This window comes from Lissotriton vulgaris, chromosome 2_2, assembly GCF_964263255.1.
Source record: "Lissotriton vulgaris chromosome 2_2, aLisVul1.2, whole genome shotgun sequence".
Classification (NCBI taxonomy): Eukaryota; Metazoa; Chordata; class Amphibia; order Caudata; family Salamandridae; genus Lissotriton; species Lissotriton vulgaris.
This window is the reverse complement of record NC_141688.1, coordinates 156,042,662-156,069,464: the sequence shown is the minus strand read 5'-3', so window position 1 is coordinate 156,069,464 and position 26,803 is coordinate 156,042,662. Positions and strand designations below refer to the sequence as shown.

The window sequence follows — 26,803 nt, the reverse complement described above, 5'->3', positions numbered from 1 at the left end:
CAGGCCCCTGGGCCCACAGAGCCCTAGGGTGAGTTCTCCAGCCTTGGGCTCTGTCAAACAGCCTGCCGCACCGCCAAGGGCCCGAGGCAGGGGTCCATCTGGCCTGGGGAGACTTCCCCTCCTTGGCTGGATTCAGAAGCTCTGCACGGGCCCCCAGCGGGCACTGAAGTAGGGAAATAATATTCATACTAGAGTCAGACAACTCTGGTTACCGCTAGATGCTTATTTACAGAACAAAACACCCCGCGATCCAGGTGCCAAGCTGAACAATATTTAGGTTTCCCCTCCTCATTGCCAGGATCTCGGAAACCCCCCTTCTACCTTGCCTCTTGCTATCCCTCCTTCTAACTGACACTCTCCTCTGTGCTCTACTCCTCCTATACTCTGTGGGTTCACCACCAAAGGTACAGAAGCTAACCATTTGGGCTCTTTTGACAAGGAATTTCGCTGATTCGTTCATTAATTCCTGCACATTGTTATGTATTTGATCAATAATAGTTCTTTATAGGTTTCTTGTTTATTGCATTTATCCCCACTGTGTTTTTACTTCTCAGGTGAGTATTAGATGAGCATCTTGACCCCTTGTCTGTGTGACCGCAATGAGGCGCTCCATAGGAAAGGAACATGCTTGTATTGGCATTGCTCCTTGGTTGTTTTCATATTATTTTAAATCAGACTAAGTGCTATCCTCTAAGCTCATCAATCCAATTGTCCAGTTGTTTGCAAGCTAGAGAGATATGAGCCCTAGTGACACTCAGCATAAATGATCCTGCATTTAAATTTTGCCTTTTAGACAGATTACAGCACAATTATGAACAGCATCATCTCTCCACTTCCCACGGTGCCCAAAGTAAACGTTTCCAAGTATGATTTAGATCCCAAAAACGTGCAGCAAAGGTCACCCTCAGTCTCCGCGGTCACTTTCCATCATTATCCTTTTGCATAAAAGTGAGAACCCATATATTGCTGTCTCGTTTAGTGGACAGATTAACCTCTGCAATACAAATGTAAGAGTTTCATGAAATTAGCCCTCATTCTTTTGTTCTTATGTGAATGTAGTTGTAGCAAATGTTTTAATAACAATTGAGTGACAGAAGTTGTTATATTGGTTGGAGTATGAGGCACATTGTAACCGCGAGGAGATTTACTACTCTGCAAGCCAGCACTTGAGAGCTTGAACTATTGATGAGAGAAGGGCGGCTGCTGGCTGCGGGGTTCTTTACCATTCCTATACATCCTTGTAATTTTTGTTTCGGTTTTCTCCGAGGCCCTGGAGACAGCACGAGTGGTTGAGAGCAGGAAATCTCTGCTCCCAAGGAAATGAACTATTGTCTCATCACTTTAAGGTCTTTAGTCTGTACTCTTGCATGACCCCGCTAGGGACAGGGTGGTGTAGTGACATTGGTTCTCTAGTTCAGTGCAGCTTTCCACTTGATTCTATTAACCCCTCCCCTGCTGATGACGGAACCGCTCCGTCATCAGCTGCGATGGCGCTGTGCTGATGACGGAGCGGTTCCGTCATGGCCCGCCGCTCATGCGCGGCACCAATTGCGCGTCTGCGCTGAGCGTTCTATTGAGCGGGCGGGGCCATGACGGAACCGCTCCGTCATAAGCACAGCGCAACCGACGCTGGTGACGGAGCGGTTCCGTCACCAGCATGCGCCCGCCGCATTTACGCCCCGCCCCCTTAGCACTGCGGCGGAATAGCCGCCGCAGTGAAGGGGTTAAAAGTGTTTTCCTTTGATTGCCAATACAAACATCCCTGCTCTTGTAGCCCTCCACTTGTAAACTGTATTGATGCCACATGTATATGTTCAACCTGTAGACCTAAACAGGTAGATGTGATTTTCAGATAAAACTGAACTGGATTGCTGGACTGGACCCAAACATGCTGACTTCTCTGGCGCCAAAATTGTTCATGGCATTTCAGGAGTTTTTCAATACTACATCAATATACTCCAAGTTTTATTTATTCAAATATTAAAAGATTACGCGCCTTGTATCAATAGAGAGTAAAGTGGGTTCTAATCGAGGGGTCTGTTCAATAAATGACTTGGAACACTGCTTTGTGTTCTGTGCTTCTTTTAAATATCTCCCTCACTGTCAGACCTCTACTTATTCAATCTACAAGCGTTTACAATACAAGGTAATTCTCATTTATTCTAGCACAACACATGGTTCAAGGTGGGCCCTGTCCCTTTTTTTGTAGGAAAAAACACTGTTTTCTTTCTTGACAGTTGATAGTTCTTCATTTTCACACCTGCATCCTTACTCGTTTGCCTTCTAACTACAAGTGCTAACTGGTATTCAAGTTGCAATATTCCACGCTAAAAGAAAGTTAGAGACATCAGGTGTTGTGGACACTTTGAACCCTCAAGGAAACCTTCTGGGAGAAGATAAAGGAGTTTAGTGAAATGTGGAAACTTTTTTGTAAAGAGCTCCATAAATCCACTGACTTGACATTGAGAGTCAAGCTGGCTACCTTCACCTGCAATCCGGTCTGGATTTCAGGTTTAACTTGCTGAAAGCTACAGAGCTCCAGACTTCCAGGAGTTGACCAGGGCATTGCAGAAAACCAAGCCTTTGATGTCAACGTGAATCCGGCCTGAAAGGGAGCCTCGCTCAAAGTCAAGAGACAAAGCTCCAGAAAAACAAGTGAGTGCAAAGGTAAACGTTTGGCCAAGGCCTCCCTCTTGGAGTATCCGACTATAGCTCCATTGCAGTTGGCCTCAAGCTTTGACTTTGTCCCCATCAAGCGTGACCACATGTCCCAATTTGGTGATATATGTTTATAAGCACTAGAAAGTGTTTAGTCCTAAAAAATATAATCTATTTTTATAAATTGTAGTTTAATTTTTATGTTGTGTTGTGCCTTACTTATTTATTGTATTGATATTTTCAAATGCTTTACACACCTGTCTCCTAAGTTGTGCCTTCCTGCTTTATTGCCAGCTACCAAGGGCTGAGCAAGGGAATAATTTATTGAGACCCTGACTGACCCTTTTATTGTGTTTTCTGGCCTTATTGGAAGTGGTATGTCACTACTTATCATTACTAATAATACGCTTTCCAACAATAATAATCAATTGGGACCTGTTTTTTATGAATGACTTTGAATTTGTAAATACTATAAATCTATACTTTATCATTCAAAACAAAGAACACATCCTCACTTTTACAATGTCAGATATGCCATCTCTTTGCAATCATGTACATTACATTTACAGTAGACAAACGTATGTTACAATGAAATGTATTTTGATAATTTGTCCTGGAGTTATAAAAAAACAAAAAGAGTTACTAATGTAACAATTCATAGATTGCTCTTTGAATACGTGTCGTCAAATTCCAGTTTTCCTTACTTTGCTGGTGCAGATATGTTTGATATTTATCAGCTCTCGCTGCCTGCATGCATTTGAGGTGGCAGCATCATTAAGATGTACCATAGAAATAAAATAACGGGATTATGAAAATGTCAAAATCCTACTACATTCAGTAACCACAGCCTTTCTCATTGCAATCATCTCTTTGAAGTTCTAGTGAGTAGTATCAATAATGTGCGACTGCCTCACCAATAGTATTTAATATTATTATTTCTACTATTGGTTTGCATCCTGGGCCCATCAAAATTATGAGTAGTGCAGAAACACTGCAGCCCTGTAGGTATTCCTGGGGGCTCTGGCAGATCTAAGAATATATTCAAAGTAAAGGGGAGAAAGAGGGAAAAAGGTTAGGCTCACCCTCCAGAATTAACGTAAACATTAAACCCCTGGAACCAGGGATCAGGAGTTGGAATATTTATTATTTGTAGAAAGAAAAGCATTTTCCTTTCTTGAGTCCCCTCACTCACCAGGTCTTCCCCACAGTGACATGCTTCATCATAGGGGCCATCCCAGTACTCTACGGACTGAGGCGTGCTGCGACTTGGGAACTACGATGGAGCACTTAAGTGATGGACTATGTGTAGTGCAATCAGTGTCGTGAAGTGGAGTGGAATTATTTTAACTTTGCATGGCCCTGCATGACTTGGTAAATCTGGAGTAACACAACACAGAGCAAATCACTGCCCCCCGCAGTCATTCATTGGTGGAGCGTGGGTGTTCCCACTCATCCACCCATGGATTTTGACACATTCCCGGATTTACCATCACTGGTGTACCTGGGAATGTGTCACACTGCGAAGCCTCCCAAAGGGAGGTGCAACAAGGACAAATATCAGCAACCTTAGGGAGAAGAAAATGCCTCTGAGAAGTGGTTTTGTGCAGGAAAGTGCACCTTTCTGCACAAAAAAATAATCTTGCCTCAGTGCAGGCACCAGCGTGCCGTATAATGTTAAATACAGTGCATTTCTGCCATTTCACTATCATGCAGTGCGGCAAGGTGGCTTACTGTGATGCGCTGTATGAAAAGTTTGAAAAATATGCCAGTTGGGGTCTATTTCAAAAACAATTTGTCTACTGCTGTCATGCTCCATGAACTCTCTGTTTTCGTGTATCCCTGTTACCTAGTTGGACTCTTCTGATATGTTCTAGAACAATGTATCTGCCATAACCTTAGGCAGTCTCTTTGCAGTTAGGAGGAAAATTATTTTACTTCAGCGAGACTTTGTACTTTTTATGCTACAAAAAATAATCAAATAATGACCATTTACACATTTTATTTTTATAAATGTATTTCTTTGTTTATGTATTCTGGTGCACTCTTGCTTAAATACTGTAAATATATATTGCACAACTCACCAAAAATAACAAATGGACAAGTGAAAAATTTCAAGCTAACCATCTCCTAGCAACTGTGTGTATTTACAGTCTATAAAATTGTAAGACGTTTTAGTCAAACATCTTCCCTAATAATCATTTATGTAACAATACATATTTTCCACTTTAAGTATAGGTTTATAAATGCTATGATATACTGTTTTATATTTTTTGTTCTATTAACCACTCATTACCACCACAAGCCTCAAGGCACTTGTCACACAATCTAAACAATACACAAGACACCTTCAGTTCTTAACGATTTGACCCAATTATTGAGAAAGAAGGCTTTTTCCATTTCTGTCTCAAGTGGAGGTGACCTGCTACTAATTTCAGTTCTCTTTGCTGGCAGATGCAGGCTCCCACGTTTTGAACTACAAATAGAAGTTAAACAACAGGTCATATATATTTATGATATTTAAATATTGTTCTTAAAATTTTCCTCATTTAGAAATAGGATTCTTTATCAAAGCCCTTGTTAACGTATGCAATTTTCTCGTCGCTAAATCCAATTTCTTTTTCGTTGGTAATTTGATTGTTGAGTCCGTTTCTGGATACCGGTTCTTTTCCAGGTTTATCTGTAATATCCATTTGAAATGCAACGTCATCATTTTTCTCCTGTAAAAAAGTGTCACAGTTAGTGGATGCATGCTACAACCAACCCATCCACATAATTCCGTTTTAAAATTGTTTTAAGATGTTGTCAAATGCTCCATGCTTCCAAACAGACAAGTCACTGGATTCTACAAAAAGCGGATCGACTTTATTAGACTCTTAGTTCACCTGGATCACCATACATAGATTAAAATATGAGATTTATACATACTGTTATTGAATACATAAATAAACGCATCTATAAAGTCAGCAATAAATAAACAATATAAATAAATAAATTAATTTTCGACACTGTGATATACGTTTACCTTTTGAATACCGATATCATGGCAGCCAAACACAGTGAATCTATTCTCACATCCTTTTAGGTCTCAGACTAGGCAGTGCATGCGCTGTCTCGTCGAGAGATACTGTATACAGTATAGAGGGGGTAGCTCCACCCCTTTCCGGCTATCTTTTTAATTGGCTGAATTTGTGAAGGTTGCATAATGATTGGTGCTCCGCAAGTTGGTCCCGCCTCCTGAAAGCCATGATGTAATTTTTGTCCATCCATGGCTATCGGCCCCTTTACTTTTAAAACAGTTCTGTTCACTTTTGTGACATACTCCAGCAATGCGTCACTTTTGCGCCATACATATACGTCAGAAATACTGTAGTATCTGTAACTCCTTGCGACATGATGTGTCATACAGTAAATATGGCGCATCAATCATGTCGCAAGGAGGGTGCACTGAGAAGTGACGCATCGATGCTTTCACGCAGCGATCCGTCACTATTCATAAATGAGGCCCATGGAACCTGCCACCAACAGTAGTGCCTAGAGATGATTAGTACATGTCTAGGTTTGAACCACACAATTCCTACATACACACATTCATACATCCCTTTGAATTAAACATTTCACTTAGCGGCGGGCGGTGTATTTCATTATTTCCTTCATCCAATTAATCACCTTCTAAGCATAACGATGCATTTATATAGTGCAAGCATCAAGCTCAGCTGCAGCAGTGCCCTTTGTGAAGCAGCAATGGATTATGTTTCGGGGTTTCCTTTCCTGGCACACACCACGCTCTGGCGCATGGACAATTCTTCAGTGTAACTAGAAAGGGCAGCATTCCATGCTTGTTGGGTTTCAGCGCTTCATTCGCCGTCCCCTTCTCCCTACAAATACTTCATGAGACGAGAGCATATAATAACCTGCAGATCTGTTTGCGGAACTAACGAGAAACCACTGGGTCACCTGAATATTTTACAGATCCCAAGATGAAGCCGTGGTCTGATTTGTTTACGGCACGCATGCAAGATTCTGCACCCTGCCATTCCAGAGAGAGTGCTCTTGCACTGTTCAGCCTTGCACTGCCCCAGACAGATGTGGCACCTTCAGGCATTTCTGGTGTTTTATCCCTCAACCCTGCCCATGCAGGGAACTGTGAGCGCATGCTTATTCATAGTTATAGAAACACTACATCTCCTAGAAGGCAATGTACTGCTGGCTAAGAATCCTGTACTACATGAATGTGTAAACCATGATATGGTGCGACTTTGACAGCTGTGTTTTGCCGCATCCTAAAGTATGCAGACTATCTCCCCTTAACAAAACGAAAGGTTCCTTACTCTCAATATAGCTTCCGAGGCGCCATCACGTTGAGAGGGAAAGGCAAGCAAGTTGCGATGCCAATAATAAAACAATCGGAGCCTGACTTGTAAACCAACAACACTTGGCATTCTGGGACTTGTAGTTTTATTTCCATTTTTAGGTCTCTGGCGCTTTGTCTGGGTTGCGCAGGTATTGGAAATGAATCCAGCGGATAATAGGAAGCCAGCTGGAGTTAGTGCAGAGAGGGTGTAATGTGAACCCAGAGGATAACGGCTGTTGCAAGTCTTGTGGCTGCATCTTGGCCTTTCTCATTGCAGGTCAGGCAACCTTGTCTATATTCTGAAGAACAGTTAATCTCATATTCAAAGTCAGGGGAGGACAACGTTTTGGAGAGTTCTTTTAAAGTGGTTGGGAGAGAAAGGGGGAAGTAACTGCGATCATAATATTTTTTTCTTTTGCATGATCTGGCTTGGCAGCGCAGCTATCACCAGACAATTATGTGAGCATCTTTGGAGAGGGATTTGGCTCCACCCACATGTTGGGAGGCAAAAGTACATGGCCTGCCCTGTTCTCGTCACCATGTGACGCTGTTACAAAGCACATGATGTCTGGGCAGGAACTTTACATATTTCACTCCTTATATTAAAACTCCGTTGTCAACAAGTTGCATGACATGCTTTCCTGCAACATTCAATGTGCCATGCATGCTTTTACTTTCCAATCAGCCTGGGAAAATGGTGGCCGCTTCATTGAAAGGAAATAGGTCTTGCATTTACAAGAGTTTGGCCTATTGGCATTGTAAATGAAAATGCTTTTTATTTATGAGTTAATTATAAAAACACACAAATAAAAGGCATTGTCATTTACAGTGCAAATAGCTTAAACTCTGATAAATCCGAGACCTATTGCATTGCAAATGCTTGTATATCTGGCAATCCACCACTGTGGAAATTTAAAAAGTGCATGTGCTGATTAACATTTAAAGACACATGCAAACACGTGTCTAGCTGATGCACAAAAAAATCTGTAAAAAGTGTTTGCAAACTGCCTAGCGACTTCTTGCAAATTAATGCAGATTTTGCAAACCAACCAATGTGCCTAAATATTTATGAGGTAGGTCGAAAATTGTAACCCACTCCAAGTAGATGCCATTACATGAATGGTATTCTGCTGGGGTGATAGACCACCATGCCTGTGATTGTGTTTAAATAAAGTACACTTATCTGGTTTCCTTAAAGGATGCAGGTCTGCATTCAAGAAAAAACCCACGATTTTTCATTCATAAATGTGAAGGGATTGCACAAGGCCCCTTTTCCCTTTGCAAATGGGTTGCCACCTGTTTGCTGATGAATCGTTAATTTATCAATGGTTTGCAAGTGAAAATGTGGTCACAACCAAATGATTCGTAACATTTAGGATTGCAGTTTTAAAGAGGTGGCCTTAATATGCTGCTTCCAAATTGAGATTTGGTATTCATTTCTAAAACTAGTTTCGAATTTGGCAAGTACTTATTAAATTACAAAATGGGTTTAGTCGATTAAAAAAGCCATTTAGCTGTCACAAATCCTGTGATTTAGTAACTCATGGGATGTTGGTGACTGCTAAATGGCTTTGTACATGTGGCTCCTAGTTTGTTAATACATACATGATAGTACCAAATACATTGATCATTACCACTGTATAGCATATTGGGCTAAAACACTTTAATCTGATGTTCTAATCTATTCAGTAGCTGATTTTTTGTTTTGTCGTTCTCACATTTTAAGTCCCAGACTCGCTATCTGGTTTGGAACTCTTTATACCTTGTTGATATGGATGTGGGCGGCTAATGTAGACAGTGAGGCACTACAACTACAGATTGCATTGTCATTGACAGTTAATTTTTGGCACAGAAAAACTTGGATAGTTGACAATCAGTTCCTTTACTACCATATTTTCAATTGCTTTTCCCAGTTTCTTCACTTTTTCAGCCTTGAATTGAACCTCATATCAGGAACAAAGTCAATTTTATCTTGGTGATTTCCCTTTTATTTTATAGTGAGTATCCACTGCCAATTGTGCAGGGCCTTTTAAAGTGCTGTTTTGCATGAGAGCGCCCATTATGAATAGGCACAGCCACGTTAGACTCAGGGCCGGACTGGAAACCAGAACCGGCCCTGGCAAAGTGCTTGGCCGGCCCCCCTCTCCCCCTCCGGGAGCAGAGGGGAGGGGGGAGAGGTGCGACCGCGCTCTGTGAAAGGGCCGGTTTTCGGCCGTTTTTGTTACAGGGGCCCAAAACCGGCCCCCAACCATGCAGCCCACCGGGGATTTGCCCGGTGCCCTCAACGGCCAGTCCGGGCCTGGTTAGACTCAATTAGCAATGACATTCTACCTTTATTTTATTCATAGGCCTGTGGAGGGTAGTGTCATCAGATTCTACTGTCAGGAAATGGTGACCTACTTATGTTGGAGAGTAACAGAGTGATCAATCCATGAATTGTTTGTTTGTTTAAAGTGAATGTTTTTTTCCGCTGTAAATCATGTCAAAGGCATGATTAGCTGACTATTGAGCAGCTCACTTCACTAAATCAACAATGTTCAGGAAGCTTGGAGGTTAATTGGTTTCCTTACAGCCAACCTCTCCTGTACAAGTGCCTCACCAGCAACATGTTGATGTACTGTACATGTGGTGCTAATATAAAGATTGTATTCCTGCATGTGGTATTTGGTCCTATTTTATTTGATATCACAGTCATAAGGAGTTGTGCAGTATATCTCGGGGTATCAGATCAGAGTATGTGTGCCAGTGATTCCGGTGAGTAGCATACCTTCACAGTAATTCAGACCCAGGTGTACTTCTCTTTCAGACTTACTAGTGTTGCAACTTATTTCCTTGCATGGGGCTTAGCATTTCATCACAGTGCATTGAGATTGAGCAAAGGTAAATTTGATATATGGGAAACCTATTTTGGTAAATCAATATTTTAAATTGCTGAATTCTGGCAGAACATGTGTGATTTTACTATTGCTACAGAATGCCACTGTTTTCTCAGGGGCTTAATGCAAATTCTTGGGATTGATGGATTTTACTGATGTTGGCAATTTGGTCTGAGAAGGGAAAAATGTGTTTATTGTATGCTATTGTATGCTGTGATTGTAGGTCTTTTGGTATTTGGTCATATCACACAGTGTTCAACCTGCCAGGCTGAGTTTTGTCTTTTAAGGCTGCAGGAGATTGGAATTTGCCGTAGGATGTTAGGTTTGGATATTAGGGTGTCATGTTGTTTTCAACATAGGAGCAAAAGGCTGCTTTAGGTATTTTCTTTTTGCAGGTGAGATTAGAGTTTTTGAAACTTTTATGGAATATTCTGTGCTTGATGGCTGCTGCCTTTCAGGCATCACAACATACATTCCATTTTTTTCTTTGGTGTTGGTGGAAGCGCTTTGCTACTTATGGCTGAGATTGTTGTTTATTTTTGATGGCGATGTAAGCATTTTGTGGTCACTAAGCCATCTTATGTCATGCTGAAGATTATTTTAAGCCATCCCTGCCATGTTTATCTGTCATGAAGCTGAAAATATCAGCTAACTCACATGGTACAGGTTCGATTTCAAGAGACATGGACGAAAGTGTTTTCGGTCGACTCAATTCAAGATGAGATAGGAATGTTCAAATGAGTGACCTTTCAAATTAAGGCTCCAGCGTGAGTGCCCAGCCTGCACTCTTCCTAAGAGCAACTCATTTCCCTAACACACAAACCACGTTTTACAAAAGCTACTCACATGGATGTCTTCCTTGTCATGTTGCACGCCACACCAGCATAGAGCTTTCATCTTTGGAGACCAGAACCACAGGATATTGCAGACAGGTCGAATTAGCAAAGGTCTTATTTCTTCTGGTCGTTGGTAACCTGAGGAGGAAAAACATGTTATTAGACATTGATCAGGCAGGCAAAGGAGAAAGGAGTTTAGGAAGTGTTTATGACATGAAAAGATACTAAATGCCTGATTTAGAGTCTGGCAGACACCCATCAAAAATGGGATGGATATCTTGTTAGTCTAATTAATAGTGCATAAAGATGTAACCATCCACTAAACTCTAAATCAGGCGTTACTTGAGTGAAGGTTGCCTCTAGCAACGTTCAATTTCTCAAAGGGGGCATCATTGAATGAGGGTGGTCTTGTAAAAAGTGCAGTACAGATACTATATCAGCTAGTTGAGAATAACTACACCTGAAAATTAAAGTGGCAGCGTGCACCAATGCATTCGTATTTACTGCACTCCATGAGATAAGTGTGGGTAAGCAGAGTGGACCATTCATGTAGGCAGGTCCTCCAGCCCTAAACCCAGATGGATCAAAAAACAAGGGTCCTAGACATTCATTTGAAAAATGACACAAATCAAGAATCCTTCTAGTGTATTTGGTAGATAATGTCATGAGCATCTGTACAACGATTTATCAGCTCTATGTACTAATACATTGTTTAAAAGTAAAGGAAGAAGAGCAACAACCATGGTCTACTTAACCAAGCTTTTTATTCTCATATCATATGGTGAATAATATATAAATTGACTGTATAATATTAATATTAAGAGGAAAGGTAGGTTGCTTCAGGTGGAACGTGCAAAAGAGAAAGTCCTCTGGTGGAGAGGTAGTGAAAGAGAATTTCAAGGCAGTGACATAAGGGAAAAATTATATACATTCAAAAGTTGGACTGGTTAGAATTCACTGTCCTTCCTGGCCTGGCCACGGTACAGCAAATAACCTTATTTAAAAATTTTTTTGGTTTACACAGAAGTGTATTCTTATGTGGCACGTTGGGGATGGGCTTGTGGTCCAGGCTACTTAAGGGGGCGTTGACGTTTCCACCCGTCTTCTGGCCACGAGGGTGGTTTGAACCTTAGCCTTGCGGGGCTTCTTCATAACAGTCTGGGCAACCTGAATAGGTATGGGGCCCTGTCACATACCCGCAGTGGCTCGCGGGTTGTGAATTCCTTGTCAATCTAAGGAATTCAAGAAAGAGACGGTCATCATAGGTATCAAGGACCGTGTGAGCAATTCCGTGGGTAATTGCACATGCAGGCAAGGATTGCCAAAACTTCAAGTCAGCCAAGCCGTTGGTGTGTCCCGGGTTAAGCGTTCTTGGCGAAGGCTGCCAACGTGGTTAGAAGACCGTTGTACATTGCCATCGGTAAATGCAGCAGTATGCAATGTATGCGGAAGCTTCAAGTGGGCTGAGTTGGCGTCCGTGTTCCGCCTCGTACGGCAGGATGCTTCGCCAAGAACGCTTAATCCGGGACACACCTACCGGACTTGGCTCTAGCATCAGTGGTGTTGGGTGGGACAAACTTTGGCCCGCCTGCCAGAAAGACCTCCTTTTTTCTCAGACAACTGTCCAGTGTTGCTCCTTGTCTCTCCTTAGCCCCTCTCACATTTATTTTATAGGCTACTCATCTCAATCTAGTTTCAGAGCGCTTTACATCACAAACATATTGAGACATTGAGTCAGACAAGTACATAAATCAATCTAGAGGAAACGTTACTTAAGACAAGAAAGATGACAAGGTGTTAAGTCACGTCATCTATTCTGGTAGACATTATGTGTCAAGAGTGCTAGGTCTGGAGAAAAGAAGGGGCACATTTTACTAAGTTGTAACAAAGCACAGTAACAAAAGCTGCTGTACTGCGCTGCATGGAAAAGAGAGAGCACAACAGCAACACATCTACTATGATATGGTGGTGTTGCTCTCTCCTCTAGTACATTAGGTTATCTTGCATCAATGTGCACACACTTGCACCATAGTACAAGGTTTTGTATGTGTGATGTCAAGCATATGTTTTATACTGAAAGGATATGCTTGCAGCAGGAAATCTATGCTTTGACAAAGTTTACCACTGTTCCACTTTGTATGTGTGCTAAACAGTGAAGCACGCTTACAACGTTTGAAAGATTTGGTGCGAATACATGTTTTTTCCAGCTTTATGCCTGTCTTGGAGGGTGTAATTTGTGATGAAAATCCCTTTCTACCAAGGTTAGTAGATGTGGATTAGCATCAAATGACATGGGTGGGCGCATGAGAACATTAACGTACCACCCAAGGAAACCCTCTTGGATACAAAGTACCCCAAAGTGCGTCCCCTCGAGCTCGGTGTCCAGGGCAGTGGCACCTGTTGAACCGCCTTGCAGCTGGCCTGGTAATTGATATGTGTTCTCTTGTATCACATCACAGTGGATCTCATGTGGGAAGGATCGAAGCTGTTATATTGAACCACCCACCACCGGCATCTTGTGTGGTATCCCAATGGATTTTCCATGCAAAAGGTCTCCCACCTATTTCATCTGGTGGTGGTGCTGCTTTCAAACACAACAAAAGCACCAATAGTGCCTGACTCTATGAGTGCACTTCACCTGCACTACAATGCTACTATCTAATGCAACCCTAATTATGACAAATGCCTGTAATCCTTCACCATAAGCATCCATCTTTTAAACGTATTCACCTACCTGTTATAAAGCTTATAAGGAGTCCTGCTATAATGCATGACAGGCAGCCTACAGCACTGTAGTACAGGTAAGATAAAGAATACCAGGTATCTGCCAGCTCAGGCCTATGAAGGAAAAACAAAAAAGACAGACATTACAACTCTAGAACTCTTTATAAGCAACGTAGTACAAATAAATAACAAGAATTTTTATTAATGTTACATGTACACTATTTGACACTCAACTGATAGGCTTGATATGCTAACTCACTTAAAGAAGTACTCAAGTAAAGAGATGGCAATTGTAACTTCAATAAGAGTTTTTTTTAATACTCTCTCACTCATCCATTTATTCACCATTCTGAATACATTAAAATGGTTCCTAAGTCACACTTTCAGCGTATGTGAGTGTGTGATAAATGCAGGGAAGCATAGAGAACATGAGCTGATGTCTGCTGGTGGTATATGAATATAAATATATACATCCGGAAAGCAATATTTTGAGCACCATGGTGCAGTATAATCAACAGTCTTTACTGCATTAAATAGTGACAGCCTCAAAACAATAAAACGAGTAGACCACAGGTGAGTGATGTCAGTTTTTCTAACGAGGTGATGTGGTGAGAACCTTTCCAATTGACATCTTTAGGGGCCAGACATCCAGCTGTGCATGACTTCCTTGATTGATCTGTGTGCTAATAAGGCTAACTGAGTATGGCTGTAATTGGCTCAACTTCAGAGAAATATAAAATAACTTACATTGTGTAGAATTGTGTCAGTTATTAAAAAGAAAAACAGTTTCGATTTTGGCTTGCTTCCAACATGGCATCTTGATTTGTATCTTTGCTGTAACATCTCTAAGTGAAAGTCGACGTCCTTGCTGTATTTAGCTGCAGGACAACAAAGATGAAGGTAAGCAGGAGCTGAGCTGAGCCAGGGCCTCTCTGTTGCTCACTTTCTCACTTCTCCTCCTTCACTCCACACTCTCTTTCCTGCCTGTGCACCCTTTGGGAGGTCAGTAAATATGTTCCACAATGGGAACATCAGAAACAAAGTGTTCTTAAGGCAGGATGATATTGCATCCCCCCAGAACTTAATTAAAAAAATATATTATTCCATAGTTTCAATGAGTCAGGAAAAATAGAGAGGATAGAATAGGTATGGACAAAAAGGGCAATGAATTCACCGGTTAGTGTGGGAGTGGCTGCTTAATTGATGGGGTCAGCAGCTGCATGAGGTGTGACAGAAGGTCTTCCATATCCTAGAACTCCTGGACCAATGATGGTTCACAGGAAAGGCCACAAGGCATATGGAGATACTAGTTGGATGTAATCACAATATTCATCTGTTCACCCAGTAATCATAGACTCTTTACTTTAGGCTTATAAATATATTTTTACATGGCATATTGGGATATTTATCTGGTGACAAGATCTCACAAGCACCTGTTCTCGGTGACAAAATCCGGATGTCATTTCTCTTCCTTTTTGATTTGTGTACTTCTATATCTTCTCTTTTTGTGAAAGGTCATGGTGTCATACCGTATTTGTTGATAATACATCTTCAGACATAATATATCTTGGTTTGAAGTTTCATTCCAGATGGATATGGACTCATTGTGCTGGGTGGCGTGTCCCTGTAGTCAGGCAATATCATGAACAGGTGTTTCAGAGACTGATTAACATGTGGCTTTGGAGAATTATAGCCCATTTTATTAGCCTGCCACTAGGTACTCTACAATACCATTGGGCGATGGTCTTAGTGGTGTAACCTAGTGAAGCTTGAAGTTTAAGCTAACAGAAGCATCCTTGAAATAGTGTCCATTGAAAGGAGACCTGTTGTCGGATATCAATATAACTGTTATGTAAAAATGGATAAGACTTTGTTCTGAGCAAATATTACTATTTCAGAGACAGTATTTGTAGGACCTGCAAGCCTTAGGGTAGTGTTCCCCAAACTTTTTACCTTTACCCTCCTAATTTTCTGAATAGTGTTTGGCCTAGCATTAGGACTAAGTGTACTTCACCACTGTAACAGTCATTTTTAATTCACATATGAGTCCCTTTTAAACTGCTTTACCATATATCCAGGGCCTGTAAATGAAATGCTACTTGCAGCACTTAGTGTGCCACCCACTTAAGAAGATCCGCAAACAAGTACTAGGTCTGCCATTGTAGCCGGAATGTAGTTTTAAACTGCCAATTCGACTTAACAAGTCCTAAACTCTCCTTTTATAACATATAAGTCATTCCTAGGTAGGCCCTAGTTTGCCCATAGGGTAGGATGCATTGTAATTAAAAGGCTGGGCATGTAACTTTAAGTTTTACATGTCCTGTTAGTGACAAACCTCTAAATTAATTTTCCACTACTGTAAAGCGCACCTCTTATATGGGATAACACTGGGTTGCCTTAGTACATTTAATAAGTGCTATCCTTTGATTGGTAACAGGATACTATTTCATGTTTGGTGTCTGAAAAAGGGCTTGTTCGCTTACCTACTGATCAGAGCCCCAGGGACATATAAGGATTTATCCATCTTGAACCTGCACCTGGACTCAGCCTAAGTGAGTCATTACCCCAACCCCTCAAGTGGTGTCACTCCAGTCCTGGAACCTTGGTGATGGTGATAAAAGGTGCCCAGATAGCCAAAACCCAAAACTTGGGACTCTTTTTGGCTAAAGCCGCTCTGAGAACAGAGACGAGACTGGGATGAACCTGCTTTTCTATCCACCAAAGGGGCATCGTTCAAGGTGCAAGGAACATTCTTCTCTGCAACAGCAAATCTTGTTCAGTAGTCTTTCCCAAAGTGGTATTCGACCTTGTGGAACTCTAATCAGCCACAGGCTCCCGCCACATCCCACTGAAGATTATCGACTTCCGAAAAAGAGACAATATCTGAACATAGAAATCTTCACAGCGACTTCATAAAATGGCTCCCCGATGATGACGCCTCCTCCCCGGATACCATCTGCAGCCTTGCCCCACTGAACTTCTACCATCTCAGAGATTTTTTCTTCAACTTTCCACTAAGTTCGAAGGTAAGCGCCTTTCTGAACTCAATCCCCTTTTTGTTTATGACCCCCACTCCATCGCGGTCTGAAATATTTTTCAACTTTGACCTGGACTCGTGCAACTAGATTTCTGCGGTTAGCGCTTTGATCTTTTAGGCGCTTGTTTTACCTTAACATCAACAAATTCATAGCTACACAACTGATTGGGTTTTTCGTGTCAAATATTATGGGACTTTTCTTGTGTTTTTATTTTATGTCACTTTGATCTTTTAGGCCCTAGTTTCTACCTTAAAATTTAAAACTCTACATAACTCTGTTATTAGTGATTGGATTTTTGTCTTTTTGGTGTCATGTACTAATATCAACTATATTTTTCTAAATTGGTATGGGATTTTTCTTCTGTTGTATTTTTACTGTTATTACTGTTAGTGTGCTGCATAAAAAATGTATATATTGCCTGTAATTTAAGCTTGACTATGTGTTAAGGTACCAGAGGGTTAAGCACATCTTAATTTAGAAACTTTGTGGTCCTCCATTACATTGACTGTGGTCATTGCTTGAGCAGTGCTAGTACCTTAGTCAGCTAACAACCCATTTTCACACAGTATTCAAAACAGCCATGATAGCACCTAGAAGCACTGACTCTCATCAATTACTATCTGTGCTTGTAATCAGCGTTAAAAGTTATACCATGTTCTGAATCTCGCATATGTTTGATAAAGCACTTCGAAAACGGACTGTCATTTTTTTTACTTTCCCCTATTCTTAATTAGTATTCTCTGGGCCATATGTATCAAGCAAATTAGCATTCGCAAAGGTCACTGTGAATGCTAATTTGCTAAATGGAATGTATGAAACATTTTCGCAGCAAAATAAGGAATAGCAAAATTTGCCATTCCTTATTTTGCGATTGCACTTAAGGAATCGCAAATTTAGCGATTCCTTAAATGCAATGTATCAAATAAAAATTAATGCAAAAATGCCCATAAGGAATCGCAAATTACCACCAACTTCTAGTTGGTGGGAAGTTGTGAATTCTTTTGAAAAAGCAATTTATTTAAAATCCAAAGGTGGCATATGACGCTCATACATGGCGGGCATGTATAAGCGCCATATGCCCACACATGTCATTTTCAGGGGTGCAGCAGGGTGTTCTTGTGACACCCCTGCACCCTTGAAAATATTCTTATATTGCGATTAGCAAATTGCTATTCGCAAATTTCCCCTTCATTCCTATGGGCCTCCTGGCCCATAGAAATGAATGGGGAATTTGCGATTAGCAATTTGCTAATCGCATTTTAGGAATGTTAAGGAATCGCTAAAAAGAAGCGATTTCCTACATACATACCATTTTGCAATTTCTAAATAGCGATTCCTTAAAAATCGCTATTTAGAAATCGCAAATTGGCTTGATGATACATATGGCCCTTAATGAGGCACTGTTATATGATGAATCTGGTTTGTAACGGGAGTAACATGTCAGACCAAGGAATGACCAAAGTGATCAAATCCGGATTTATAAAGTGCTGCTAATCACCCAATAGGATATCCAAGTACTTGCAGCTCACAGAAGGCGTAATCGAACAGCCACGTCTTGAGGGTGCTTGGGAATTCTGGAAGTGAGGTGGTGGTCCGGTGCTGTGTGGAAAAGCTGTTACAGGTCTTTGCTGCAATGTAGGAGAACAAGCATCTTCCACTTCTGCTTTGGTAGAGGCAGTGAGAGTGGGCAAGTGAAAGGGAGACTTAGTGTAGTCTTTTCAATGATTGGTGGAAGTTCAGGTGGTGGTTGATGTAGCTGGGTCCTTGTTTGTGTAGAGACCTTTGTGTGTTTTGTGTTTATCGGGGGAAGTTGAGGACGAGACTGGCTGTGGCGTTATGTATTGTTTGAAGTCTCAGTGGGAGGGGTGCACCGATTCCCATTTAGAGAGTGTTGCGGTAGTCCAGTCTGCTGGTGATGAGGGGCTGTGTCACAGTGCGTCTCACATGCAGGGGTAACCACTTGAAGATCTTACGCTGTATTTGCAGAGCAGGGAAGCAGCTTTAGGAGAAGATATGGTGAGCTTGTTATGAATGTTCATTTTCAGTTTCTGACATGGTCAGCGGGTGTGGGTGAGGATTTCTAGATCTGACGGACCCCATGAGTCATTTCATGGGTTGCTGTTGTTGCTGAAGATAAGTACTTCTGCCTTGTCTGTGTTCAGCTACTGGCTGTTGTTCTTCATCCAGTTGATGAAGCTTTTCAGGCAACTGTGGAAGTTGGTCCTAGTGGTGGCAGGGTGATTAGTGAGTGAGAGGATGAGTTGGATGTCATCTGCATAGGATGTTATGTTGAGACTGTGACATCTGGTGATCTTGGGCAGCGGGGTCATATATGCGTTGAAGACCATGACACTGAGGGATGAGCCCTGGGGGACACTGCAGACGATATCTATGGGTACAAAGGTGAATGGTGGTAGGCAGAACCTCTGTGTTATTCTAGAGAGTAAAGAGGTTATCCTTCTGAAGGTGTCCCCTTGGATGTGGATGGGTGGAGTCCTTTGGGCAGCGTGCGGTGGGGTACAGTGTTGAAGGCTGCCAGGAGGCCTAGGAGGATCAGCGCTGTGTTTCTCCTTTGTCAGGGAAAGTTAGCATTCAGTTGGCTGCAATCATGGTGGCCTCAGTGCTACGATTACTGCACAAGCTGGATTTGGAGGTGTCAAGTAGCTGGTTCTGCTCTAGGTCTGGCATCAGTTGCTTGTTGATAGTCTTTTTCAAGTATCTTGGCTGGTTTTGGGAGCAAGGAGATTAGCTGGTAGTTTTTGAGTTCCCTGTGGTTGGTGGAGGTTTTTTGAGTAGTGGAATTACTTTGGCGTGTTTCCATGCATCGATAAAAGTGATGTGCCAAATACTAAGAAGTTGTAACTGTAATTCCCAAAGCTTGGGTACCTTATATTGCTCTATGGATCTGCTCTTCGAAAACCTTGACCTCCAATATCCACCAAAACTAATGTGCTGAAATCAAATAAAGCAAGATAGACTATAAAGGGTCAAATATAGCAGGAGTTTTTATCCAGTTCAAGTTACTGTTTACCTTTGCCATTGTTGTGAGGAGCCAAATGCCACTCTCTTTTGATGGCTTGGTTTAATTTACACATGCTCACACATATGCAGATGATACTGGCAGATTGGTACTTGAGTATAGAGCAGTAGGCAAACCTTATAGTGAAAGTTCCTGTTCAGTTTCAATGACCTCTTGCTGTGAAAGATTTTTGGTGGAAAAGTAAGCTTTTATAAATGTACTTTTTGAGCCATAATTAGCTGAGAATCAGTTTTGTCTCTCACCTCACCTCTAGAGGCCTAATACCACGCTCTCCATAGAACAGTAGCCTGGCCTCTATGCACTCAGAAGACAGAGATGGGTGTTGTCAACAGCTGCCCACTTAAAAGGGATTAGCAATCTGAGGGGGTGACAGGAACAGTTAGGATTAGAATAAGACAGCCCTCCCACTACCGCTTGTGACTATGAGATATCAAATGGAACTGACTGGATCTGCATCTATACATTCTTATGGTCCTTCAGGCTCCCTGGCTCCAAACCGACTACTGGGGGAAACAGTTCTTGGACCTATCAGAGAGCTCATCATTTAAATAAAATTATCACTCCCAGCAGGGTACACACCAGATATCGAGACTAAGGGACCATGCAGCTGCGACCAGAGGTCTCTGCAGGACACTCTTCATTTCGTTTTAATATGCCCCTTTATGCGTACCCACGGACAATGTTTTTAAAAGCTATTTTAAGGCAAAGTAGATTCAACGGGGCAAAGGTGGCATTACTCTTTCTGAAACTGTCAGTAGACCCATTGACACTATTTTGTACGGTAAATTTTTTAAGATCGGCCGTGAGATTAATGAACACTAGAGGCGATGAATAACTATTGATGATCCTCCTTGGGGACAGAAGGGGCGGGGCGGCTGCGCCAACATTCTCCAGGATTGCTGTTTGCACTGTATAAATCATTTTTAACACAAATTTTTAAGACTCAAAATATTCTTAATGTACATGATCTTATATTTGGTTTTTTAACTCTTTACGTAACTTCCAATGGTAGTCATGTCTTTTAAAAAGCACTTTGTATGGTATAGTTTCTATACAGAATAAAGTAAATTTGAATTAATAAAACAAAAAAAAAGAGTAGCTTAGGTATGGAAAGATTTGAAGGGCTTCTGACTTCCGCTGGTGGTTGACATTCTGTTTGCTTGACCTAGGGGCACAAAAATAGGAAGGACTCGACTCCGAGTGGGCCCACTCACTAAATGAGAATTTGACCCTGCAGGAGCCCTGGCTGAAGAAAGATCTTGTGCAAAGATAACTTCTAGATGGCCTGGCAGCTGCAGGAGTGACCTCAAAGACCATTCCTACAAGTTAGAGGAAAATGTAATTACATTTTTTTCACCTCCAGAGGACCGACCGGGGCAAAATGCTGAGGATTTCCAAGGGAGGGTGCAACTTCAGTGGAGAAGATAAACAGATTCTTACATCTCAGGGCTTTTTGCTGTGTTGAAACTGAAGTCCGTGAAACCTCACAGTAAAGGGATCTGGCCTTTTGGGGCCCTGACTGACTATTGCTTACCAGCCTGAGTGATTTTGAGAACCAAAAAAAGGAGTTGAGTCAAACAGTAAAACCTTGGACCAGGGAAATGTACCGCTCCGAGCTTTTGGTCCCAACACCAATAACTTCAGTAGGACCCTGACAATAGCATCATCAACTTCAAGCTATATTGATGGGATTCAGCATGGGTCCTGCTCCTCTAGGAAACCTTGACCACCTAAAAGTAGATTATGTTAAAAGGTTAAAATCTTTGATTGGAGCAGCCAGCTTTGTATGTCTAGCTCTTCTTCACCACAGTCGGCCTGAAGTCATTCATATGTCCCAGTGAACTGTGAACTGAGACTTTACATTTGTGAAAGGATTTGGTATTTTTAAAACGTTTGATCTTCTTCTTTCATCACTGGTATAAAGGGTAACAGATCAAGCTTAATAAAGTGTGGAGCAATATTTACAATACTACTGTAATGAGGTGCAAGATAATTGATCTTATTTACAAGTTCCTGACATTTTCTACAATGTTATTCATTGTACTACCAAAGTTGAATCCTTCTTTAATTTGCATGGTTTCACATACATCTTTCCATCATCTCCTCATGTTGGTCCTTTGCATTGTGCAGCTACTAATTACTTTAGCCATGTGCAGTAGCATAGGTAACTTGCTTCAGAATGTTTACATCTTTCAATAGTTAAAACGAAGAAATTTGCTACTAAATCAAAATCAACTTCTATTCCATTGTCGTATAAAATAAAGTGTAATCAACATCTTGCTTTCCCCCAGTGCATAGTTTGCCCTTTAATTTTCAATGATGATTTAGAATTTAATTTGTGATAACTCATCGGATGAACTCTGTTGAAGTTGCATCATACCTAGAATATTTATTCTGTTTTTCATTTACCTTACCTAAAGCCATATGTTCCACATTCTTATCTTTGACTTCCATCTGAACTTACACCAGTTATGATACAAGTACAACCTGAGCATAAGATTCAATACATTTACGACTCTCTGTTTCGAGTTAAGTTTTAATTTATTATATACTAATACGTTTACTTTCCCTTTTTGAGTAATCTTGGGCATATGCCTCTTCTGATATCCTTTCCTAATATGCTGTTTTATTCAACAATAGCCTAATAAACACATAGCTTCGGGAGCGGGCATACTGTTACATTCAGACCAAAATAGAGGAGAAGTGATTCACAGCCTCTTCTTCAGCACTCTGTCAGACGCTGTACTCAAACCGCTGCTGAGAATCTTCTTTGCCAGAGTCATGATAGCACTTCTGCCCTTCTGGAGACCCTGAGGGGTTGCTGGTAGCCGTATGGAGCATGAAGAGAGGAGGCAGGAGTGCAGAATTTTTCAAGATGTGCAGAATTTCAAACTTGGGTGTCTTCCTCCTAATCGAATAAAGATGATGAGCTCCTGAGAAGAGCTTGAAACTAAACGTGCATACCCCTCTGCGTGATGGTGTTCTGCATAGTGGAGGATATGTAGATTTCGCAATTCAGAATGTTTCGTAGTTTTCTCTTGTGATGTCAGTTCTGAGATGAAGATGCATCGCAATGCATATTGTTTCTTTTTATTTTTCATCATACTCTTCACCTTTTGATGCAATTGTTGTCCCTGACTTTTTGTTTCTAGCAAGTGGGATCATTTTCCATCTGGATTTATCTTTTGGTTTATCCTAGAAGTTTAGTGTCTTGCTGGTTTGTCTATCACTATTGTTATCATTATTAGGAATAAAGATATTGCCAACGGTAGTTTTTACCACTTTGCAGGATTTTACTCGTAACTTTTACCCTCTTAAGAAGGAATTTGTCATTTTTCATGCATGTCATTCTGCACAAAGTAGTTCCGTGCCTCTTGTAAGGAGATATCCTTTCCGTGCACAATCTAGAAGAATACTCAACTGCACTCCTCAATGTCCAGTCATTAAAACACAAAACAAACCTGATCAATGAGCAAATGTAGGGAAAGTGTCCTGACCAGAGCTCGGGTACCCTTTGAGGCTTGAATTGTTCAAGGAAATATTACAAACCTACCTGCTAAAGGCGACTTGAAATTGCCAGTTCAACGTCCCCACCTTTAAATTAAAGAGATCAAATGGAATGCAAAATGATTTCATACAAATCCTGAAAATGAGTTAACCTCAATGAGATGCCTAACCCACCTCAATCATGTACCACACCTCTGTCAGAATGGGATAGATTTTCCATCATTTACTAACTACAAACTATTTTCTGCAAAAGCGAGTGTTTAAGAAAGAAAAGTAATAAATACATAAACTAATATTTATACCTGAAAGGCTGTGCAGCTGTTGGTGCTACCACAGTGGAATACATCGACTCATTAAATACTTGGCACCCATCTGTGTCCAGGTCCAGAGGGAGTGATTTTGTTACAGGTGCAGGGTAAATGAAAGCCCCAATCGCAACCCAGAATGCTAGGGTTATTCCAGTGAGTAGACCACCAAGTGCGCCCTGCATATAAAAAGATAACTCTCAAATCAAAAACAGACAAAGCTACATGACAACCTTTAAGCATGTACTCTGCATCCTAATCAGAATTCTGTTTCCATCATTTGGAAATATTGAAACTGATGGCGTATTATAAACCTCAATTTGCTTTTGCTTCAGTAGTATGCATTCTCTCAGAAATAGTGTCAGCGGACAAGCACACGTTCTCCCAGTCACTCAGCAATTATCATGAATTAACTACAAAGATTTTCTTTCCATGAATTTAGTTTTGCCTTGAAAATGTTTCCATTGTCTATTTTCTGCAGCAAAACGCAGGCTGGCTCTACCTAGGCACATTTTGATAAGCTTGAAGTCACAAACAAAGGGTACATTAACACTTGCTAAATCCTTTGGTAGTTTGGCACAAGCAGTGAGGATTAACTTGGAGGTAATGTGTAAAGTATTTATATAGCACTTCAAACAGAAACTGAAAACACCACACAAGAAAAGTCCAACACTAAATTAGAAAATATCGTAAATGTATTGAATTATTTGACACGAAAATGACAAAAATCCAGTCAGTAGAACTGGATATATGCAATAAAAAAAAGTGCCTAGAAGTACAAAACACCAACTGTGCTAATGTGGTTGCACCGAACCGGGGCAAAATTAAAAGATTAGGAGTGTAGGTCAGGTACAGAGAACAAGTTTGGCCCGCTGAATAAAGTACCTTGAATCCTGGTTTGTGAAGCCTTGTAAGATCCTGCATTGAGGATGCGTCGCACAGAGGTGGATCAGAGGAGCTGCTGGGCTGCGATGTGGAGTCATGCATCATCATTGATGAAGCCATTGATGAGGGACTTGTGATGAGAAGGCCTGCATCGAAGATGTGTAGTGCAGTGGCAGTTCCGAAGAGGATTCAAAATGCATCATACTGCATTGGTTCTGCTCACAGGACCACTGCTGGGCTAGCAGAGCACCTTCAGGCACACTTTCAAAGTTCCAGGACCGGTGCAGCACCACGTAAGGGGCAGGACTCACAGCAGACTGATTCCAGATGCTGGGTACAAGGTGGTTGGAGAGTTTTCTATTCCCACGGCTCTGATTAGAAGGCCGGCTACCTAACCCTTGGAGTCACTCTGGAGATCCTGGGATGAAGATGCTGGTCCAGTCCTCCTTAGTCAGGCAGCAGGGAAGCAGGGCAGAAGGGGAACAGAGAAACAACCATTCTTGCAGAGCAGCCCAGCAGTTCCTTTGAGTCTTCTACACTTTCAGAGGTGTACTGAAGAGTTGGGTCTGAGGGTCCACTGTTTATAACTGGTGCTCATTTGAAGTAGGAGAAGGTTCTGGAGGTATCCATCCCCTAAGGTGATTGGAATGCCATGCCTCCCTGTCCTGGCCCCAGCTTATATGGTGTCAAAACACTCTGAGAGTGTTCTGGCCGAGTCTTTATGATGTGCGAGTATGGTAGGTTACAGCTTATTTTCCTCAATAAGTCGGAGATGGTCCATCCTGCCAACACCTATTCCCCCTTTGTCTCACTGTATGGGAGCAATACACATGGACCAACTGGCAGCTACACCTAGTCACGTGTTTCAGGACACTGGGTGCAGGCACAAAATATTTGGGACAATAAAATGTCAACTTTCTAAAAGTGGCTCTTTCAGAATTGTGACTTAAAATCTGACTTTACAATTAAGGTAGGTTTTAAATTACAATTCTTTAGGCACCAAACTTGAGATTCCTACCTGCTCCCCATTGAAAGTTATCACTAATTAAATGTTATAAGTTTACCCAGTGTTTTCCTGTGGGAAAGGAAGGTCTTGCATTAGTGGAACAAACGTAAGTGTGTTTTACTACCAGGACATGTAAGAGTTAAATGTACACGTCCAACCTTTCAAATGTAGTGCAACCTGCCTACCCTACCCTAGCGGGCCGTATGTATTAAAACGGGAGATTTAGGCCTGGCTAAAAGGTTCATTTTGCCTGGTCAAAATGGCAACTTTAACTGCACACACAGGCTGCAAGGGCAGACCTGAGTAATGTTTATTAGAACTCCTTAAGTGGAGGGGCATAATCAGTGCTGCAGACCCACTAGTAGCATTTCATTCACAGGTCCTGGTACTACTTTACTAGGATCTTACAAGTAAATTAAATGAGCTAACTGGGTGTAAGCCAATTTCACCATGTTTAAAAGAGAGAGTACTTTAGCTCTTAGTAGCAGTGGTAAAGTGTGCATAGTCCTAAGGCCAACAAAAACGAAACCAACAATAATGGAAGAATAAGGCAAATAGTTTGGAGGAAGACCACCCTTAGACTAACAGGTTTAACTCTTATCCTTATTTTTGAAAAACTAATAAAGAATGACACCAACACCTAAGTCATTATGACTACCAAGTACTCAGGTAGTGACAGACAGAAATAGGGTGGGCAGTCTCAAGTCATTACCCAGTTATGCTACATAGGCCATCATAGTAAACTTACTGATGGCAGATCTAGGGGATCACCGCTGTATAAAAACTGACGGTCTGCTAAATTCCGAATATGTTTGTGATGGAGTCCCAACTCTAAATTAGGCCATTGGTTTTGCCACCCAGACTGAGTCCCTAGATCTTCCATGTACTAAAATAATAAGATCACCCAGAAAATGATTGCAGTATATAATAATATTGTCACATATATCATGGACAGTTCCATCAATGAGACCAAATAAGAGACAATTTCAGATTTCTTTAACAGAAAGAGTGTTTATAGCGCTTTCATACAATTGAGTTAACTAGCATTTTATCATTTTGACTGGGAATTACCATTTTCTCACTTAGATCCCTCTACCTAGATTTGCATGTATGCAGTATGCCTGCTTATACATGCACCGGAGTACTCTAGAAAAATAATAGATAATTTAATTAAATGAGCTAATCAATTCACTGCACAAATGTTTTCATTTTATCAGAGGCATGAGAAGCATGGGTGTTGATTCACTTAAGGAAGAGGCAATATAACTCAATATCTTTAACTAAGAGGCACAAGAGACCGAGTACCGCCTCTCCTTGTAGAAGCCAGCGTCACTCCTACCCCACCGGCCGACACCACACCATAACCACTAAAATGCCTCCTGATCAGCTCCAGATCACTCTGCAAACATGCCACCGAAGTCTGGGACACCATCTCCACCCTTGCTCAGATGTGACCTTCATCACAGAGACATGGCTCAATCCCTCTTCAGCCCCCACCACCGCGATGCTCAATGGCCAAAAAATTAAACACTGGGACTGCAACAACAAACACAAAGGTGGCATCACCATCATCCACA

General features: G+C 41.4%; 1 protein-coding gene across 3 annotated transcripts in view; it reads right to left on the bottom strand.

Moving 5' to 3' along the window:
* Positions 1 to 4,654: 4,654 nt before the first annotated feature.
* LOC147729175 (sodium-coupled monocarboxylate transporter 2-like) overlaps positions 4,655 to 26,803 on the bottom strand; it is a 278,703-nt gene continuing 256,554 nt past the window's right edge. For all 3 annotated transcript variants that reach the window (XM_086959488.1, XM_086959486.1, XM_086959487.1), the window contains exons 12-15: positions 23,333 to 23,514; positions 13,456 to 13,559; positions 10,732 to 10,859; positions 4,655 to 5,375 (exon numbers count right to left, since the gene is read on the bottom strand). In XM_086959488.1, coding sequence (XP_086815614.1) covers positions 5,205 to 5,375; positions 10,732 to 10,859; positions 13,456 to 13,559; positions 23,333 to 23,514 — 585 coding nt within the window. In that variant the 3' untranslated portion in view covers positions 4,655 to 5,204. The remainder of the gene's footprint in view (positions 5,376 to 10,731; positions 10,860 to 13,455; positions 13,560 to 23,332; positions 23,515 to 26,803) is intronic.